The sequence below is a fragment of the Rhipicephalus sanguineus genome, chromosome 9 (genome assembly GCF_013339695.2).
Source record: "Rhipicephalus sanguineus isolate Rsan-2018 chromosome 9, BIME_Rsan_1.4, whole genome shotgun sequence".
NCBI lineage: Eukaryota > Metazoa > Arthropoda > Arachnida > Ixodida > Ixodidae > Rhipicephalus > Rhipicephalus sanguineus.
In genome coordinates, this window is record NC_051184.2 from 47,895,391 (window position 1) to 47,917,557 (window position 22,167).

Below are 22,167 nucleotides of genomic sequence, written 5' to 3' on the forward strand. Positions count from 1 at the left end.
AGCTTCACACTTGCTCAGAACCATCTCTGCATACATGAGATTTGTATGGTAGAGTAAACTCGCCTTCGAAAAAAGTGTCAGTACCCCTTAAATCCACTGGTGACCTTTGTCCCTTTTTGGTTCATTTTACGCAGTACCGGTCATTGGGACGAAGGTCGAGTTGAAGAATGTAGACGACACTGCGATTACATTGCAGCTGAAGAGACCCGACAATGAGCCTGACGACATCAAGTGGGTATCATTGTTGCCTAAAAAATATATTCCTCTGTCTGACGACGACAACAACAACAACAACAACAACAACAACAACAACAACAACCAAATACTATGACGGAAGCGCTTTTCAGAATCGCTTGATGCACTGGAATTGCTTCATGCATGTGCTTTTCCGTGGCTAAAAATCAGCTAAATCGCTGTCCTCCGTTTAACCCTTTATTGGACATAATATTATGAACAACGCACATCACCTATTGAGGGATGCATTGTCATTACTATCAGCTTCTTATAATATGTACAAAATTTCAGCTCTTTAATGTTAAGGGTTTTCGAAAAAAAGTTGCACATATATGTCCCACTGACCACTGAAAGACAGTCGTTTCAGAAGAATAAAGTACCTGTATTTTTTTATGAGAACTTGCTGCCGCCTTACAAACCACGAAGGACAGAGCCTACAAATACCTACTCTCTATCACACACACACAAAAAAAAAAACTGGACTAAATATCCAATGTACATCCACTTGATAATGGCACTTGAGCAGCAGATGTGGGCACTGGGCATGCCTGCAACAGTCTAGTTTTTGTCCGTGGAGGAAGCTCAATTGCTTCCTCCACTGAAAGAGACCTCCCTGCGTGCAGCAGACTGAAAATTGGATACTGCAATGAGTTGCACACAATATTGGCCTAACTACGCTTTCGGAAATATATCACTGAAAGGTTGTCAGCTTTGCATTGCGCAAATTTTTGAGGAAACTGTATGGGTAGGAACGAATAAAACCACTATAATAGCATATTTAGGAACTCCGTGAGTACCAAATAAACTCTTCAAGCTAACCGCTCATGCTGAATCGGGTGCAGAGCGCGCCAAAATTTGATGAAAAAAGGCAGCTCCCACCATTCGTAGAAACACTCGTCGACTATGACAGTTCACTGCCCACGGCTGAGACCGAACGAGGGGACACTGAAAACCACCGGACCGTAAAACGACCACGAGATCCTCCACAAACATCCCGCTCTGAACACAGTGCGAACGCGGTGCTGTCCTGAAAGTCGCCTCTCGACAAGCAGGCATTCGTGTTCTGCACCCGTGCTCTTTTTTTTTAAGGGTGGACGCATGAAAAAAAAATTGGCCGCGTATCTGCGTGCTTCGCTGCAAATGTCGTGTAAAGACGATAGACGAGGCGCTGTGTGAGATATGGACGCCGTCTGGCAATACGTCGGGAAGCATGAGTGCTGTGTTGTGTGCTGGTAGTCCCGGCGCAGCAGCAGGCGAAGACCTTTGCAGAGAAACGTCCGCACTCAACGAGTACTCTCCACACACTCTTTTATTTACACGTCGCCTGGGTAAAACAGGAACGCCAGAGCGGCGCCCACAACCGGCAGCCTGAAGGCCGCCCACAACGCTGCTTTTTCATTTTTTAAATATTTTTTTTCACCTTCTCGGCCTTCTCAAAACTAAAGTTTTTCAACACCAACCCATGGCATTCGTACAGTGCAATACAGAACCGAAACCGAAACACAACAATGAGCTCGTGCGAAGGGCACGGAGGAAGGCAAATTTCAGCGCAGTCGCATTTTCAGCTTTGTTGAAACAGCGCTCACTAGACGACGATGAAGTAAAAGAAGGCACAGGACAGGCAGCGCCTGTCCTGTGCCTTCTTTTACTTCGTCGTCGTCTAGTGAGCGCTGTTTCAACAAAGATGAACGCACACCAACTCACTCAAGCTTCCATTCTTATGCATTTTCAGCGCAGCTTAAGAAACTAGGGTCCTTAAAATTACGTATGTATGCATTTTCTATTAAAGGAACACGCCACCTAATACTTACCTAGTGATGTTGCACCTCAGATATGCATGATATTTACTTTTTGATCGACAACGTTCACAAGTATGAACAGCCGTACCAGTTCAAGACGGCTGGCCCTTGGGCAAGTGGTTCAACTTTGGCCGAGTGGCTGAATCGAGGGACGTGCCGACAAACAGAAAGACAGACAGACAGAAAGACAGACCAAAATTTGTGCGTTTAAGTTCCCCAAGAAAGACTATCGTCTTTAAAATAATAGGCCGCGTATCTGCGTGCTTCGCTGCAAATGTCGTGTAAAGACGATAGAAGAGGCGCTGTGTGAGATATGGACGCCATCTGGCAATACGTCGGGAAACATGAGTGCTGTGTTGCGTGCTGGTAGTCCCGACGCAGCAGCAGGCGAAGACCTTTGCAGAGAAACGTCCGCACTCAACGAGTACTCTCCACACGCTCTTTTATTTACACGTTGCCTGGGTAAAACAGGAACGCCAGAGCGGCGCCTACAACCGGCAGCCTGAAGGCCGCCCACAACGCTGCTTTTTCATTTTTAAATATTTTTTTTCACCTTCTTGGCCTTCTCAAAACTAAAGTTTTTCAACACCAACCCATGGCATTCGTACAGTGCAATACAGAACCGAAACCGAAACACAACAATGAGCTCGTGCGAAGGGCACGGAGGAAGGCAAATTTCAGCGCAGTCGCATTTTCAGCTTTGTTGAAACAGCGCTCACTAGACGACGACGAAGTAAAAGAAGGCACCTGTCCTGTGCCTTCTTTTACTTCGTCGTCGTCTAGTGAGCGCTGTTTCAACAAAGATGAACGCACACCAACTCACTCAAGCTTCCATTCTTATGCATTTTCAGCGCAGCTTAAGAAACTAGGGTCCTTAAAATTACGTATGTATGCATTTTCTATTAAAGGAACACGCCACATAATACTTACCTAGTGATGTTGCACCTCAGATATGCATGATATTTACTTTTTGATCGACAACGTTCACAAGTATGAACAGCCGTACCAGCTCAAACGGCTGGCCCTTGGGCAAGTGGTTCAACTTTGGCCGAGTGGCTGAATCGAGGGACGTGCCGACAAACAGAAAGACAGACAGACAGAAAGACAGACCAAAATTTCTGCGTTTAAGTTCCCCAAGAAAGACTATCGTCTTTAAAAAGATACAGCGCATGGAAGCGGAATGATTCGTTTGGAACACGGGTATGTGCTGGCACCTTGCGAACACCATACAAACAACTACCAACTACCAAAACCGCTTTCTAGAACATCCATGGGGTCGCACTAAAAGTCTGAAAGCGATCGATTCATTGCTTTTGTTCTAAAAGAATTATAAAATGGCGAAGAAAAAAACCCGCATTTCCCCGAAGGGGAGTATGAGGAAGTGCGAAGCACGGGGTGATGCTTTGAGGGGGCGCGCGCGACTAAATTGCAGAGCCGAGCGAAGGAGACGGCAGCGAGAGAGCACGCGCCAGCCGACCCACGGAGGTCTGGCCGTTTTTAAGTGCAAAGCACTTTTACTGTTGATGATGATCTGTCTTCCGAACTCGTTCCAAAGAACCCGCAACTGCCGCAACGCGTTCAACTTGTTGGCGGCGTTGCGCACGCCCGAGATGGGGCTCAGGTTGTTGTCGAACCACAGTCGATCGCACACCGCGCAGCTATAGGCACCCGTCACTGACCAGAGGGCGCGATGGAGCTCTTATCGAACGCCTGAGTGTTGAGGGCACCAGCCGCCAGGGATACCAAGAAAATGAAACGCTCGCTGGACACATCGACGCGCTCAAGTGTCTCCCTTCTGGGCGCCTCTTTCAACGAACGCTTCCTACGTGCGTTCGTAATCACCTCAGGGATGTTGCCACCGCCTTCAATGCAGCACAAACGCGTTTAGAACGCGCTCTTTTCAGGCTGTGCCAAGGCAGCAGAAACGCTACAAACGCGTTTCAAACTCACTGCATTGAGGCGATGGCAAGTCACGTTCAAGGAGGTTAAAAAAATTGCTGGAGCGGCGATTATTGCGCAAGAGTGAAGCCGTGCCCACCACAAGATGGCGGCTGCGGCCGCCATCTTAGTAGGGGCACGATAAATCATCGGCGTTTGGCGAAGGAAAGCGAGCGTTTTCCACGCACGCCAGACGAGTTTAATATAGCAACTTTTACAGGTCAGATACTGCTCCAAGCGTGTCTTTGTGTTACTAGTTTTCATCAGTAAGCCTCAAAGTCATGGCAAATTTTATTGGAGATCAGTCGCCAATACTCCACTCGACGGGTTACTTTTGTCGGGAACAACTATCTTTTATTTTATAATTAACGTAGTATTTATACTAACAGATCAAAGCCATTTAATCTCTTAGTAGGCACCACCAGAAAAGAGCATGTTTCCGAGTTCTTTGGTGGGCAAAGGCTGGCTTCACTTATTCTGGCAAGGCGTTGCGAGAGCTTCCACTCCAGAATTTTTTTTAAACCTCCTTGGTCACGTTCAAGTCAAGGAGCGTTTCTGAACATAGAGGATGCGGAGGATAGACACTCGACTTTGCTGCGTTCACTCGCTAGGCTGTGTTTTCTGGCGCTACCATCGTATCTCGGAAACTGCATTGCAGGGTGCCTATATCCGAAGCTGCGGTCCAGGAAGTCTCGCTTGAAGCGCGCGTCCGGCCGATCGAATTCGAGGGCCCGCGCTCGCTCACGCATCGCGCGTCCCCGCGCCAGATCGGCTTCGGGGTGCTCGGCTGTGCTCGGCCCGCTTCGCACGCTTTCGTTCGGCGTCTCCCCGCCGGCCTTCATCACCACAGGCAATGCGCGGGGCGCGCGCAGCCACGGAGCGGAGGGCGGAGCGCGCGCAGTTACGTGGGGCGTGACGTCGCTGCGCCGTTGCTACAGACGCTCCTCTCCGCTCCTCGCGCCGTTGCTATGGGACGGCGGATTCAGGGTCGCTTATAAAGTGCATTCGCACTTAAAACGTGGGAGATATGAGTGCCACCACTCCACAAAGTAAGCGCTTAAACAGCAGAAACTTGCTTGGCCTGAAGATGGTGATAGTATTTGCAGTGCCACCTCCCTTGGCCTTATTAAAATCATGATTATATTTGACTACGCCACCGCTACGCTTATTTTTGTTCTACATTGGGAGGTACAGTTTCTGTTCTCTAATGTGCGTGAAAATGTTCTCTGAGCGTTCCCTCAGATGTCGCTTTCCGTTGGGACAGATATTTAACGTAAGACGTGATATGACAATGCGCAGTATTTTTCACGCTAAAAGGCTCAATCTATTGATGCTTTCCCATAATTTTGACCAATAACCAATTTCAGGCTTTCTAAATTGTGGTAAAAAAATTAGGAAAAGATCGAGATGATCGCAGAGCACTTTAGGTGGTCATTTAATGTAGTATTGATGTCGATTTTAACAAACAGTGGCTCTGTCGGCAGTGATCCTCTTTGTCGTGCCGTCCTTACCACAGGAATAGTTTTGCGCTACTTCAAGAGGAACATAAGTCAAATTGGGAACAGCGCATTTAAATTTAATATAGCGAAAAAAAAAAACGGCAGATCCCACGCATTGCGGGAGTCGATGTCAGGCGAAGCAGGAAGCGCAAAGGAGCCTTCCCAGAGCATTTTAGGCGGTCATTTAACGTAATACTCAAGTCGATTTCAAGAGAGTGGCTAGTGGCTCACAGGTGTTTCGGCGTCCCTGTCAGACATTTTGAACAAAATGTCACCTAACTGTGCCACTTGAAAGAACGCCTTTCCAAAATCCCATATCTGGGTCATTTCTGAAGTGGATTTGCCGTCAAGCTTAAAAAAACATATCGATATTGATTTCCGCAATGACTAAAATCTCGACGCCGATTCTTCCTCTAAAATAAAGAGTTTTCGCTCCACGGTGATGCTTGAACTCACAGTGACCGCGTGGGTTGCCTTACGAAAGACAAAAAAAAAAATGCATGGGACCCAGTCTCGTCTCTGTAGCTTACCCGAACAAAGCGCTATTAATTGCAATAGACGAGAAAATAATACGAGTACTATTTAGCCAAGTTACAAAACTTTATTCTGTGTGAAGCCGCGCGTTCGCATGTTTGAGAACCCTGCGTTAGAGCATAGACGTCAGTTTTATCTTAACGCAGTGCACACGGGAGTGTGATGATGTGTATATCATAAAATAGAGGTTGTCGGCGTATACGCATGGGGCCAAGGAACGGTTGACTGTAGCTTGCGTAGTCATAGAAGTACGTACATATGTAACGTTTATTACATGGGTATGAAAGCGGATAGGCAACTCTGCAATCACGATTGACGTTGCCCCGACACGACGCCTGTGCAGGGTCTTTCCTCGACGCAGTTACAAGCGCAAGCGTGGCTCCGCGGTAGAGTACTGGATTGCCATTCAGAAAGCCTGGGTTCGATTCCAGCTCAAGCCGTGTTCTTTATTCCTTGCGACCATCTACGTGTGGCGCATACCCGTATTCCGAGGGCTATAGTAAGCGGGTATGCGCCACACATGACCGAGAGAAAGGGTTTCATGGCGTACACTACCGTAATGTCACGTTATTCATGTCAATCTGTTAATCGTGTTTGCCATACACTGATGTCCTCCTATGCCAATTTTGGTATGTGTAAAGTTAGACAGACAGACAGACAGACAGACAGATAGATAGATAGATAGATAGATGAAGTGTCTTTGGTCCGTAAAGAAATGCTTCGCAATTAACAATAGCAAATGTGGTAATCGCAAACATCACGAGAACCGTTCATGAAATACGCGCTGGCTTCTTGTATCTGTTATTCAACAGAACAAGACAGTCTTATTTGCTTAGTCGGCAACTTTTCTTTTTCGTAAACTATGCTGTCAGTAACTATTACACAATACACGCTGAATATCAAATGAATTAAACGTGTTATGCCCGCTAAACTGATATGACCGCCGACAAATGAGTGAAATTTTTACAGATTTTATCCTGAGCACTAGAGATTGCACTTGAAGCAAATCAATCTGGAAGGGTGATATTACGCGCAGTTCGTACTGAGCTATCGTAATTAAACACAAGTGAGTACGTATATCATTAATTAATGGGATTCCAGTGCCTCTATTTTAGGGGCGAAGCTCCTTAAGGCGGCACCCGTTCGTCCCTCGTAGTCGTAGTCGTAGTCCGTAACCAGTCTTACGCTTTGACCTCCAAGGTGGTGCCGGTGGGAGATTTTTCCTGTGCGTTGTTGAACAATAAAAAATTCGAAGCGGTAGCTAAAAGCCGACTTCTTCTGTCTCTCATTCCCATTAGCAGCCATTCTTTACCTCCAAGGTAGTGCCTGGTGAGATTTCTCCTGTGCGTGATTAAACAATAAAAATTTTGTTCAAAACGCCGTTTATTGATGAAATAAACCAACGAAAGACGCCAGATGTTTCGTAAAAGCAAAACGGAAGAACGCCAGATGTTTCTAAAGCAAAAGGAAAAGACGCCAGCTGCTTAACGAAAGACGCCAGATGTTTTCTAAAGCAATGGTTTTCTAAACAATGAAAATTCGCAGCGTACATGTAAAATTAAAGTGAGCTGCAAGTCGTCATAACTCATCGAACCTTTAGTATAAACGCGCCCTATCTCACGTCGGTGATGATGTACTGGGCAGAATTCACGGAAGATTCACGGTTTACCGATGAACCTCCGCAGCTTCGCCCACTCATCATCATTCACTCCGTGGATATGCTGTGATTTTTTTCTTCAGAAAAGTAATGGAACCACTAGTTCAGGGGTTTCAAGCTCACCTCAGCTAGCGGGCCGCAGCCAGTGGCGTAGCCAGAGGGTGGCGCACCGGGCCCATGCCCCCTCCCCCCTCCCCGAAAATTTTTTTTTTGTCATGGCCTAGAGAGCACAAAATGACACTCGACGACATCTGCCTGCCCGGCCCCCACTTCAGATCAAAGAGCCGCTGTTCACACTATATCGCCACTTAAGCTCCGATTACCTGGTGATTAGTAACAGTAAAAATGTTTAGAGAAGACTAAGAAAAACAAATATAACTAAGTAAAATAGAAAAGCGGTTCTGTAGCAAACACAACGAATGAGTATAGGAGCACGATACAGGCGGCACTCCCAAGAGCTAATAATAATTGTTGAGTTTAACGTCGCACAGAGCCACGATATGATAATGATAGACGCCATAGTGGAGGACTCCGGAAATTTCGACCACGTGGTGTTATAAAACTTGAATATAAGCACACGGGCATCGAATTGCGACCGCCGCGACCGACGTGTTTGCAGTCAAGCACAATAACCACTAGACCACCGCGGCGGGTAACCCCTAATAGCCATGAAAAGTAGGCATTTAAGATAAGACCCCAGAAAATTCAGTGCTTATGTAAAATAGCGTAAATCGACTCGCTCATCAGAAAAACGGAGCATTTCGTATAATAATGTTTCTGCAATCCCTTTGCTAACATCTTTGAAATGGCTCGTAATAATTTACGTTATTATCATGAAAACTCAATTTCTTTATTTTACTAAGCAGTAAGCAGAACTTTTGTTACTGTATAGTCCAAACACCCCCAGATTATTATATATTTTTTCTCAACGTCGCCTTGACATAAGAGTAAACTTAAGCAGTATATAAGTCTGTAAACAGCAGGAGAAATAATGTAGACAGTTAAAAGTAAGAATAAAGCATAGAGCTTACGTTGCCAGCAGGTTAAAGACATATTGTCGTAGGTTAGACCCGAAAAAATCAATACAGAGACATTGGTAATGTAAGGGATGGAAAAGAGCTTAGAAAGAACTTGTGCTAACAATACAATTATAATTTTAAAACTCATTGAATTATTTATTATTTATTTGGTTTGAATACATAGAAAATACGAAGACACACTGGAAATAGGAGGGAACAGGCTGACAACTGCCACCTAAGGGGCACAACGCCTGCCTGCTCATTTGGGAAAGGGGAGACATAGAGGAAAAGAAAGATAATAGGAAAGAAAAAAGAAACAAATGACACAGACGTGAACACAAATAAGTGGTCACATGAATGCTTGTTCTGGTAAATTTAGCATCGGTACCGGTGGTGCTATAGAATACTTCACCTAAGACATATGGGCGCCGCCATCTTGGGCTGTTAACACGATGTTTTCTTGCTTTTGTATACTGCGACGAGAATTATTAAATCCATCGAACATCGTATGCACCAACCCAACCGTTTTCATGCGTATGCCTCTACCGTAAAACTGTTCATTTATTTGTCAAAGATGCAAAACACAAAGGTTAACAGCACAATATGGCGGCACTGAAACCCATCCGTAAAATAGTCTATAGCTGTTAGAATCTTATTTGCATATAAGTCAACCCCATTGCATGTAAGTCAAACTTGCATCGACGAAGTCCTTCAAATCGCACATGTGTGAAAGCCACGAGACGCAAACCGACCCCTTTTCTTGCATTCTTCAGACTTCGTAACGACGCACAACGCAAGAGAAACTTCGATAACGACACTACAGCGGCATCAGAATTTGTGCAAAAGACACCGCACGCACAAGTGTACGCGGCACTGGATAGAAGCTAAGAGTCAGGTGCCACAGTACTGACACAACTAAAAAAAAAAAAGAAACCGCGAAAACAAAACGTCGCCCAGGCGTAGACGTTCGTGCGTTTGTCGAGACGACGCGAGCACCACGTCACTCTGCTCCCTCATTGGGACGCTCAGAGCTCATCACCTGCCCTCGCTGGAAAACACTGGCGGAAAGATAAAATAATGTCATTGCCGTAAGTTTTAATCTGGTGGCTTAGTGGGAGCAGTATCAGCCGAGAAGCGGAGTTCAACTAATGTTTATCGTTTCGCCCCGCGGTGATGCGATCGCAGTATCTTGTATCTTAAGATACACGATACATTCTTCAATGTATCGGAAATACAGATACTGATACACGTCTTGCGAGACGTATCGCGATACAGATACAAGATACCCAAAAAGTATTTAATATAGTATCGAAGATACATGTATCTTCGATACTGCCCAGCACTGCTGTTACCCTGCCGCCTGTCGCGAGGCTCTGTTGGGTTTCTGCTGCGGGAACTGGTTTCTGTACTGGGACGTCAGATTTCTCGCGTTCACAATTCGTTGCCTGTCATGACGACACATTTTTTTTTTCATCGTCGTTACAATCATTTGTTGCAGTACTTCAGCTATCTCTTATAACAACCGACACGCAAATAAATTTGATTTTGTTGTCGCGACAGCAAACGTCTGTGCACATCAGGGACTGCAGAGGAATCTTGTTGTAACAAAAGCAATTTCTGTTGACCTCATGGCAAATTCTGTTGTCATTTTCAACTGGATAGAGCTGCCTGTAGCAAACTTTGTATTAAAGAACATATAACAGTGAGCAAGGTATGGCCGAAGTCCCTCGAGCAATTAAACACAGCCTTTCGTTTTACGCCAGCAGATACACCCTTCGTTATGTCTGCACATTTCCTCGCAGCAACATTTTTTTTTCGTGCGTCCTCCATTCTGTACGTTACAGGTGTTACAAACGTAGCTCGCCGCTCCGGCAACCCTTGTCGCATCCTATTGCACGGGGCACGCGGTCGTAAACCAGCAACAAGATGAAAGAATTTCGCCGATGCTAGCAGCTGTTCCCTGTAAATGGCCACAGCTGGTGAATGTCGCACCTGCTTCCTGGAATGCCTCTGCTACTTATTACCCGACGGTTGTTATTCAAATGTGCCATTCCCAATGTGAATGCCTAATCAAAAAAAAAGAAAAAAAAGGAAAAAGAAACATCTATAGAAAACAAAAAGGCGGGCTACGTAATAAAAAAAGAAAAGAGGTGAGCAAGAACTTCACAACATAAAAGTATTCCCCGGCATGACTTCGCCATAGCTCACCATAAAGACCTGCTGCGACAGTAGCGGTTAAAAAAAAAGAGCCTAAGCACCTGATTACGGAATAAATAAAGAAGCAGAGTTTGAAAGGACGGACGGCAAATTGAGCAACGGGTAAATACGGAAACAAAACGAACGAAAAAGTATATAATGAATGTACAGCTCATGAATCACGATACACGACCGAATGCTGAAGGGGAATCGTGCAGACTTTCGGTCTCTGTTCGCTTACCGTTAGCGCGATTGGTCAGAGAAGCCACATGCTGGCCACCGGCCAAGCGCACTAGCCGAAACCAAAGCGTTCGAAAAGCGAACGAAGATCGAACGCGTACGAGATTACGTCCCAGTTGGACCTCTTTCTTCTACTGAACTGGGACTACGTGCGTGAGTGTTCGTCCATGTGCTAATTTGTACAGTTTTCTGCTCGTCCACTACTTTGCGACGGTAACTATTATGTAAGAGGAGTAGCCGGTGACACGCATATTAACCAACAACTCCATCATCATCATCATCATCATGCTCAGCCTGTTAAGTCCACTGCGGGACGAAGACCTCTCCACATGATCTGTAGTTTACCCTCTCGTATGCAAGCCGATTCCATTTCATCCCAACGAACTTGTTAATTTCGTCACTCCATCTAACTCTCCGTCTTCCTCGACTGCGCTTCCCATCCCTTGGTAGCCATTCTGTAGCTCTTACTGTGCACTGGTTGTCTATCCTACGCATTGCGTGGCCGGCCCAGGTCGATTTTTCTTGCTTCATGTCAACAAGAATATCCGCTAGCCCTGTTTGTTCGCTTACCCATTCTGCAGTCTTCCGTTCGCTTGATGTTACTCCTGTCAACTTTTCGTTCCATTGCACGCTGCGTGGTCCTCAACTTTTTATCTAGTTGCTTTGTTATCCTCCAAGTTCAAGCTCCATATGCTAGAACTGGCAGTATGCAGCGATTCTATACTTTTCGCTTTAATGTTTTTCTACTCCCCTTCCCAGATCTCCCAGTGTAGGGTAGCCAACCGGAAGTTTTTCTGGTTAAACTCCCTGCCTTCTCCTTTTCTGTTTCCTTCCTTCCGCCCTTCCGCTTTAATGACAGTGGCAGATTTCCTGTCAATATTTGGGAGTGCCTGCCAATTGCGCTCCAGCCTATTCTCATTATTCAGTTAATTTCTTTTTCGTGATAAGGCTGTGTTGTTAGCACTTGTCCCGGGAATAAAAAAAAAATGCGGGCAGCTTTCACTTCGCGGTGCAAGGCTGAACTAAAAGCGGAGCTTCTCGCCAACCTAGCTTCTGTCGGCTTCGACAAACTCAGCTAAGTCGTTGCTAGATTTGTTTAGGCATTGCAAGGCTTGGCTAAGGGGAGCGCAGAAGTATATTGCCTGGGGAAGTGTCGTCGTGGTTACGTGAAATGAACGAAGACTTAGTTGTTCTTAAGTAGCTGGAAATTAATTATCAGCTTTTAATTAACAAGTTCTTAATCAGCACTAATCTGAGTATAAATGCCTTAGTTTGCAGCGCATTAATTAGTAATGCCTTATTTAGTCTACTTTTATTTACGCATTACCCTAATTAGCCTAAGTTATTAAGGTTTCTAGAAGATTCAAAGGACGGAGAGGGCGCACGCCGGCCGAGCAAGGCGCTGGAAGGGACAGGCCGATCATGATGAAGATAGTTATTTGTTCACTCTGCATGGCCTAACCGAGCTTAAACAACTCCGCTGTTAAAAAAAAAAGAGCCCTTGAACCGACGCACGGCTCCTGCACGCTTTCAGGTCCTACTATGTGCTAGTGCAAAGACACGACCCGAAGAGCAATCGCTCGAGACGCTCCACCGATGGCTCAGGAAAGGACGCTAATGGCCTCCACGAATGGATGGCAGGCACGCCCGACTACAACGAGTCGGTGGCCATGAACCTGTCATATTATATGGCGGCCAAGATGACGCCCGAGGAAGTCCGGAACAGCGGAGACTTCACGGTGGGCGACGGCCTCTACTACGGCGGTTATTACAACGCGCCCCTGGTTCCCGAGTCCACTTACAGCGTCGGACTGGCCGCCGAGGTTGACTTTGAAGGCGTGAGTGCAGTTATGTATTTACTTATTTCTGACAGTACGCGGTGATTCGCCTGGATGTCCTGCACTTCAAGCGCCTCAATTTGGTCATCTTTAGCACTGAACTGCACAGCTTACGTAACTCGAAATTTTCGGCTGCGATGTGATACTCGGTAATGGCAACACTGAATTATATCATTCAGTTGATATTAAACCTTTAGAATGTCGGTGCTTGTGCAGTTACTCAAACTGCAATAAAAATAAATAAATAAATAAATAAATAAATAAATAAATAAATAAATAAATAAATAAATAAATAAATAAATAAATAAATAAATAAATAAATAAATAAATAAATAAATAAATAAATAAATAAATAAATAAATAAATAAATGTAGAAAGAGTGCAGTGGTAGTAACGTCTAAGGGTTGGCGACGCCTTCACTACTGCCTTGTGACACCTGATTTTGTCATTAAACCTATCAGGGACTCGTGAATTACTTCTGAGTTATGTATGTTAATAAACTGAATAAATTTAAATCCAGCAGGAACTCGTTAAATACAACTGGGTGAAATGCGTTACTAAAATAGATAAATATATTAGCAATGACTAGACCCCGCAAAAACATTAATGTTTTTATTCTTAAAACTGACGCAATATGCGGAAGCAGTGGGAAGGCAAATCCGCTTGACGAAAAGTAAGGAAACATAGCCATTGCATGCACCTGCTGTACGTATACAGGTGGGACAGACTAAAAGAAAAGTGTAAATATTAATCCTCAACTTCTGGTAAAGGGATGTTAAAAATATGTGCACGTACACGAAAGATATTTCTACTAAAGTAGCCGCGAACCAGATGACGCAAGAATAATCATGACATATCCCACTTCTTTTGCAGGACAGCAGAATTTCCTATAGACTGCTGTCTGAACCAATTACAGGTAAGACCTCGTTTTCGATCACATACTTACAATTAACCAGGTGAGTGAATACAGCAAGCAAGAAGTGTATTGTCTTAATCTGCTAAATTTCCTTTTACCAAACGTGTGTGAACCGGGAAAAACGGTTGTTTCCTGTAGGAACTACGAGCGCCTTGTGACCCTAGAAATTGCTTGCATTGAAAAAATGTTGTATATCAATTGTGAAGCATTTGTAAGTTTGCAGTTGAGCCATCGAGGCATGAAACCGATGGGCTTCAACTATTCACTGAGGCGCAAAAAAATTTACGATGGTGCCGGGTGTTATATCTCCAAGAGAAAAGAATACGAAGGAACAAGAAGATATAAATAAAAATCTCAACACCCATTCAGTATATCCTTTAACTTCTCCATACTGTACGGCTTATATCGACTAAGGTGATGATTAGCCAATGTGGTACTTGTTAGAAGCATGAACTTAAGGCAGCTGTCTCTGGTAAAACTAAAAGAAAGAAGGACTATGAACCGCTACCTGCCACGGCCAGTGAGTATTCTTTCGGTAAAGCTCCGGCCATTGCAAACTTGTGGTTTTAACAAGTCTCGCGAAGGCGCGTGACGTGTGTCACGTGATTAAAATTCAAGCGTACTCGCATCAGTAGTAGTTTGTACATAAATATTATTGCTTCTGGTGGACTCGTATCCCATGCACTAGATAGGCAGGATGCTAGTGTGAACTGCGAACCCAACTATAGACAGGATACAGGCAGCATGCTTCCGACTAAATTGAGTTATGGAATGGGTTGGTTGGTGCATTGAGTTTAACGTACCAAAGCGACTAAGGCTGAGAGGCGTCGCAGTGGAGTGCTCGGGATAATTTCGAGAAGCTATGGTTCTCTAACATACACGCATACACGCACCTTTAGCATTTCGCCTATCATAGTGCGACCGCTACGGTAGGGACCGAGCACGCGTACTTCGGGTCAGTAGACGAGCGCCGTAAGTACTAAGCCACTGATGAAGCAGTTCAGAAAAAAGAATAATAACAACACGCTTACCAGAGAGAAAGAAAAAGGAAGTAGTTACTGCAAGTCACTGTATAGAGAAGTAACCTTGTCGTTTCGAACGCATGCATTTACTAATGGAGAAGTACTCTAAGTCGTGTCGTATTCTCCTTTTTTTTTCTCTTTTTCCTTTTCTTGCTCTGCTTTTTTTGTAATATCTCTCTTCTACTCATCTTTTACATCTCTTACCCCTTCCCCCAGCACAGAGTAGCCAGCCGTTTTAAGAAGTGGCTAACCTCCCTGTCTTTCCGCTTCGTTCTTCCTTCCGTTTCGCTGTAATTTCGCATGCTATGTGGATTACGCAAACCCCTTGCTGACTATGACATCCACATCGATTCACAGCTTTTAAGTACATTACACAGTAAGCGGCAGTGAGTAACTGTACGGAAAATGCGAAGGAATATCATTGCTTTCTGTTCATTACGTCTAAAAAAAATTACCATGTTCTATGTGATTTCAGTTCGAAGGCAAGAACCTGAAGAGCGCGGATCTACACCGATAGCAGTCATTGTGATCGTTGTTATCCTTCTGGTAGTGCTCATCGGTGCCGCCTGGTACGTTTTGACAATTTCTTTATTGAGTTAGCATTTGGTGGTACAATGCGGAACACAGCTTATGGGTACATGTGAAGCCAACCGACAGTTTATGGCTGGCCTACCGTACATGCTTGGTTAATAGGAGTGTGGGTTACAAAGTGTACTAGCGTATTAGCATCACTGTTTGCAAGTGTTGATCACTGTTGGCTAGTTGTTGGCTAATATGTTGGCTTTTGCTTAATAAATTGAGTTCTGGGGCTGTACGTGCAAGAACCACGATACCATTACAGTAAAAGCTGGTCAATTCGACCCCCATTATTTAGAAAAATCGGATACTTCGGACGTGTTATCCGGTTACGGCAAACGTATGTATTGTTTAATGGCATAAAATCCTCGTTAATTAGGTCATATTTGGCCGCAACTCTTAATTTTGACGATCCTCGAAGCGCACCAAGCATGAGGTGCCTTGAATGATACGCACCGTAGCGAAAACGGCGTTCGCGAACAACCGAAACAGCCGTGGGCCTTCAGAAAGGTGTGGTTGTCATCCACAATCTTACCACAATCGCGTTGTTTGCGACCAATGCTTCACCCGCTGCGGCAAATTTGTTTCGTTTTCTATTTTAGTCGGCGCACATGAACTGCATGGGATCTATGATCGCCTCGATAGCGACTGGCGTCAAAGAAGCTGACACAATCACTAGTTTAGTTTTCGCCGCGTGCCTTCAGAATTGGGTAGTGACCATTCATGATTGTGCATTAGCGAGCCAGGTTTATTCAGGACCATACACGGTGCTCAGCAGTTTCGTTCTCACTCTGGAGTCTGGACGTAGACCGCTCGCGTGCCTTAAGAACAGCGTGGGCGATATATGATCGTGTCTTTTACGACCACGGTTTTCGCCCACAGCAGTTGCAGCCCTTAATAGATTGGTTTCGACTTCGGCCAATGCGCACGCAATGTCACAATACTGAAACATGGTAAGCTGTTGAAGATTAAGAGCTTCAGCCGCGGTCTGGATGCTGGCATAGCACACTCACTTACTACATTGTGATAGACGAACGATTTGTTGTCGGCCATTTTTTCGGCGAAAAAATGATCGTCACGTCCGCACGGTGGCGTTGGTCGTGACGGCACGTAACAAGGCATTGGTTCAGGCACGTTTCGATTTAAGACACGGAAGTTGTGAGCCGTGGTCACATTGTTAACGAAGTTGCGAGTGACAAAAATTCCGGATTTTACACTTGCTCTTATACAAGAGGCGTACGTGATTTACGTATTCCTCAAGAAAACGAGAATGCGTTCGTGTAATTGACATTTGTGTATTGTTTTCTTGATTTTTTTTCGATAATTCAGCATTCGGTTAATTTGGACATTTCTTCCGGTTTTGCAAAACCCGAATTAACGAGCTTTACTATATAAGCCACGCCGTAAGTACGGGACAGGAATGATTCCGATGAACTGAGGTATCCTAACGGGCACCTGAATCTATATCTATATAAGAACGCGGGTGTTTCTGCATTTTACTGTTGTAGAAGTGCAGCCGCCTTTTTTGGGAATCGAACCGGTGCGCTCAAGCTCAGCAGCGCAATATGTAACCCGCTAAGCTGTCACAGCTGGTTTGTGTCGACTACAGTTCGCTAGTAATGGTTATTGTTGAAATAATTGGTTTGCAATGACTGATGTTAGCTGTTGGCTATCAAGGTAATTAAATCTAATTAAAGCTAATAAAGGAAACGTGTTTCTCTTGCATTCACAGCTAAATCGCCACAGTGATTTCACGTATAACTGCAAGAATTCGATATAAATCCTGTTCACAACCTTTCCTTTCCCGCTTGTGTGCGTTCAGCGCTTTGCAGGTGGGAACACTTTGCCGTCAGTCTCATAAAAGGTGTTTTTTTTTGTATGAAGGAAATGGCGGAAGAAGATTATAGGCAAGCTGCCACGAACTTTCCCTCAGAAACCCGCTGCGCCTGCCAGTGACGGTAAGGACATTTTACTCAGTTCTGTAAATTATTTCAATCGTATTTTAGTTGTGGAATAAATGAGCGCGCAGCTTACAGGAGCATAATACGACGTAATTATTAGCGTAATGGGGACAGGGGCGAGAAAAAGGTACACGGGACCACGCTAGAGCAACTGTTCCTTCTTCTGGTCCCCATCCCCTTCACGCTAGTAATAATGTCGGATTATGTTCGATACCGACTATGCCCACTTTCCGCCTTCGCTTAGAGCAGCACGTTCCTAATTTTCTTGATCATTTCAGTTCAGAGGCATTCTTAGAATTCTTGATTTTGACTTGCAATTTAGTAAGTTCTCGTTGCATTTCACGTTGAACGTACATCGCTCATTCGTACCACCACGACCGGTAATAGGGACGCCGAGCTGTTGCACTTTGTCGTACCATTGAAAAAGACGGCCTGTGTGACGCATCGGGACAGTGTTCACTAGTGGCGCAAAACGTACCGTGAGCCATGCCTACCACTATCGCGTTTCCGTCACTGAACACTCGATATTGTCGGATTATATGAACGAATTTCATTCTGATGTGCACCGTTCCATGAAGAGCAAAATGGATAAGTGACAGCTTAACTGCGACTTGCGATCATGTGTCGATCTCAGCATGTTTTTTTTTCTTGTTAAAATACGTGCAACAGATGGAACCTTTTACTAGCCATACGGATTGACTATTCGATTATACTTTTGTGCAAATGCTATGGTAGCATTAAAAAAACCAACAAACTCACACGTCATGACTTAGCTCATACGTGGATAACAAGTCGCACTAATAACAAGGACACGAAAGGAAACACGAGACGACCACGTGTCTTCTTTTGTATCTGCGTTATATGCGCCAAAAAGTGTTACTGACGCCGAACCAACAAGCCCTAATAGCCACAATTCACACTTCATATGACCAACCACAACTGCCAGTCTTTCGAACATCGCTTCATTTCGCACGGACATATATACAGGTTGGATGGCAAAACTAAACGTTTCTAATCGTCATTTTTTTCCTCATCTGAAGCGGCGAGTCTGTCCATTGTTGACGATAACGACGGCCTGGAGTTCGAGATGGAAGAAATGGGCGGCAGCGGCACCGACACCAGCTCGAAACCGCTGCCCGTGTCCGAACTACAGGACTACGTGCAGCGAATGCTCGCGTGCGATGGCCTCAAGTCTGAGTTTATTGTAAGTCGCAAACTCACTTCTGGAAGTCAGAAGCGCACTTCAGACTTTCAGAACTTGTTTAGCTTTCTTCACCTAAACTGAGAAGTCTTTTTTCTTATAAGCAATTCGTGACAGTGATTCATCTGAATTGATTTCAGAACCAGCACAAGGGTCGCCAGTACCCGACGATTGAAGCGCAGAGGACCGAGAACAAGATCAAGAACCGCTACGGCAATTTATTGGCCTGTGAGTGCGGCATATCTACAGCTCGGTGAAGGCGAGATTTCAAAGCCGGAATTTAGAGACGCGCAGGTCAACGTCATCCACTTAGTAAAACGAAAGCCCTATAGTATACAAATTGTCCCGACACAAACACAACTAATAGGTTGATGCCCTCGAACCACGCTGCACGCACATCATCGTACTGAAGGTGGGTCATACATTCAGCAAAATCAAGGTATACCCATGCAGCTACATATCAACGTACAACCCGGACACACGTATCATAATTTGGGTTATCGATAACTACAAAGAAATCACGTTTAACGTCTTCAATATCGAACAAAGATATAAGCAAGAGAAAGATAAGCGGTTTGCGAAATCTTATTCCACGTGCTTCTACAAGTGCCAAGAAAGAACGTTCCGCCCCCCCCCAAAAAAGTAGGTTTCCAAAGTGCAGAAATGGGTGTCGACAAACGGGCATTTTAGTTGCAAATATGGCAATAACGCTGCCGATAAATGCGAATTATGGCTTTCGGTGCTTCAAATATTTTGTGAATGATTGCCAAAGACCAATAACATAACTTCTGTTCACATTACTTTGCATGATAAGCAAATATGAATCGTAATATGAATCGTAAAACTTTCAGCTGTTAGACCTAAGCAGCCCCGAGCTGCGCAATCTGTCCACTGCTGTTTTGTTTTATTGACACACCGGCCACGCATGTGTAGTTCTACTGTATGGCTGAAGTATGAGTAAACGACAATCTGGGCGACAAGGGTGCGAATTTTCAACAAGACTGAGCAGTTGGCTGCTGTGTAATTTGCTCGTCATGCCTACGAATGTAGACACAGGTAGCGAGGAGTTTAAAAACCATTAAGCGTTAGTTTTATAAACACTGAACCACGGCAAATAAATCAAACTCCACAGTTAATAATGCCAACGTCAACACCTAAGTAACTACTGAGTAATCGATCGCAGACAGGCAATACGTAGAAGATGTGAAACTAAGACGTAGAAAGCGATTTAAGGCAATCAACATAAATAAATATCGCTGTGACTTGCAAGCATGTATCAGTGCCTACGTGTTACTCTCATCATGTGTGATTTTGAAAAACTGGCTAACTTTTTCTCCGCTTCATCCGTCTTCTAGATGACCACAGTCGCGTGAAACTCAGGCCCCTACCTGGCGTGCCATTCTCGGATTATATCAACGCCAGCTACATCGACGTAAGTACAAAACATTTTGTTTAACTGACAGGACGTTGGGTTATTTCATTTTATGTTCAGCGTTTCTTTATTCCAGGGCTACTGCAGGCCGAAGCGGTACATCGCAACTCAAGGTATTTCCCTGACATGACACGAACGAGTGTTTATGTTTTCACATCAATGACGTGCCCAACAGATCAAAGTCACAGCGTGCGATATTCTAAAAAAAATAATCTTTCACTCTTTAAAGAGAGATACCGGATCGCTCTGCATGTCGCTCGAAGTCAAATACACTGAACACTATAATGTACAGCGCAAGAGGGACATGCCTGCAAGCCGTTACTGAAAGTAGAGTGTACTATAACAGGGGAGTGCTCGGAACGGCCGCAGTACCAATGTACAGAAAGTGAAACCCAAACAGGGTCAATCCGCCTGTAGCGCTGCGATCGGTAGTCTGCAGTGTGCCGTCATTTAAGAGTTGCGCGCGGATCCGCCAAAGTGGTGCAGGGGTAGAATGCCCGCTTCCCACTCAAAAGGCCCGGGTTCGAATGGCAGCTGTAGATGGTGGGTTTTTATTCTTAGTGTCATCTTTTATAGCTGTATTGGTTTTCCTTTGTTTCGCAAAACTAGCTTCTGTTTCTACGTATTGCTACAAAAAGTAACGTAAAATGTGAAATCTCGTTTCGAGCCTCGTATTCGCGAAAGTCTCGGAGGCCATACTTTACGCTTTCGTTCACTCCTGGGCGGTGGCGCTGCAAATAACTGTGCTCACTGTCAAATTTCTTCTATTTTACTGCACATCTTGCGTTACTCTTTGAAGCGACTCGTAGCAAGTGAAGCTAGTTTTTAAGAAACAAAGGAAAACCAATACAGCTATACAAGGTGACACGAAGAATAAAAACCCACCATCTACAACTGCGATTAAAACCCGGGCCTTTTGAGTAGGAAGCGGGCATTCTACCCCTGAACAACCTCGGCAGAGCCGCGCGCAACTCTTAAACGAAGACAAATTGCAGACTACCGATCGAAGCGCTGCAAGCGGATTGACCCTGTTTGGGCTTCACTTTTCGATGCTCATTTCGAGCACTCTCCTGTTTTAATACACTCTACTGAAAGTTTGGTTTATGGCACCCGAACGCGAAAACGCCCTCATCTTTGGTAGCACTTTGGCAAGCGGGTACGCATTGGAACTAACCTTTTTTAGCAGCTATTTCCAAAGTACAGAATGTAACTGAGAGTATAGACTGCAAAAAGGTGCGCTGCCACTTTGCATGTGCACAATCATCGCGAGATTAGCTCTGTCTCAATTTTATTGTCTTATTTTATTTCTGCACCACGGCCCCACGTTTTGCGTAAAGTATTTCATGACCTTAAGAACAAAGATTATATACATTTAACTCGAAGATATGAAATCTAACAGTACAAAAAGCTAACCTATCACAAGACATCCGCAAGTTAGAAGAAAATGCATTTTTTACGGCAGCATATACAAAAATAAATGGCAATGTCATACATACGACATTTTTTCCCACTTGATTCAGTTATGTGAATCTACTCATCCATTGTTAGCGCAGAGAGGTATTAGTCAAGAGTTCTTCAATCATACCAGTTGCGAAACTGCGTTCCGAAACTTGTACACGCCCATGGTCAATTCTGCGGGTGCCTGCAGATTGTCGCGCTATCTGGGAGCAGCGATACAAAACACTAGAGTTGCTCAACGCCGCAAGGAGCGCTGGCGTCGTCGAGCGTTTATTAGTTTATATTTTGGTCAACAGACGGCGTGACAATCAGAAGACCCCCTGCGATTTCGGCCAATGGCGTGTCCAGATTTTGATACAAGGGGCCTATGGGGAGTTTCGTCAGCTCGTATGATTAAAGAACTCTGCTATTAGTCGTCTTTCCGCTAAAATTTCAATCTTTTTCCACGCAGGCCCTAAACCGCACACCGTGCACGACTTCTGGCGCATGGTGTGGCAGGAGAACGTGTGCAAGATTGTAATGCTCACCGGCCTCGTAGAAAATGGGAAGGTATCCGTCACCTACTTGCCTATACGAAAATACGTAATGCCGGCTGATTGGCTAAGCTCTTTTATTCTCTAACAATGTGCTTGATTGGGCTGGTTGGT

At 44.8% G+C, this 22,167-nt stretch overlaps 1 protein-coding gene across 1 annotated transcript in view; it reads left to right on the forward strand.

Annotated features, from left to right (window-relative positions):
- The window catches only part of LOC119405124 (receptor-type tyrosine-protein phosphatase kappa), a 52,220-nt gene that overhangs the window by 5,168 nt on the left and 24,885 nt on the right, over positions 1-22,167 (forward strand). Inside the window, exons 3-12 of the mRNA XM_037671920.2 lie at positions 135-231; positions 12,651-12,954; positions 13,828-13,870; positions 15,368-15,461; positions 17,353-17,426; positions 18,470-18,633; positions 18,771-18,858; positions 19,986-20,062; positions 20,139-20,175; positions 21,972-22,069. Of these exons, the coding sequence (XP_037527848.1) occupies positions 135-231; positions 12,651-12,954; positions 13,828-13,870; positions 15,368-15,461; positions 17,353-17,426; positions 18,470-18,633; positions 18,771-18,858; positions 19,986-20,062; positions 20,139-20,175; positions 21,972-22,069 (1,076 nt within the window). The remainder of the gene's footprint in view (positions 1-134; positions 232-12,650; positions 12,955-13,827; positions 13,871-15,367; positions 15,462-17,352; positions 17,427-18,469; positions 18,634-18,770; positions 18,859-19,985; positions 20,063-20,138; positions 20,176-21,971; positions 22,070-22,167) is intronic.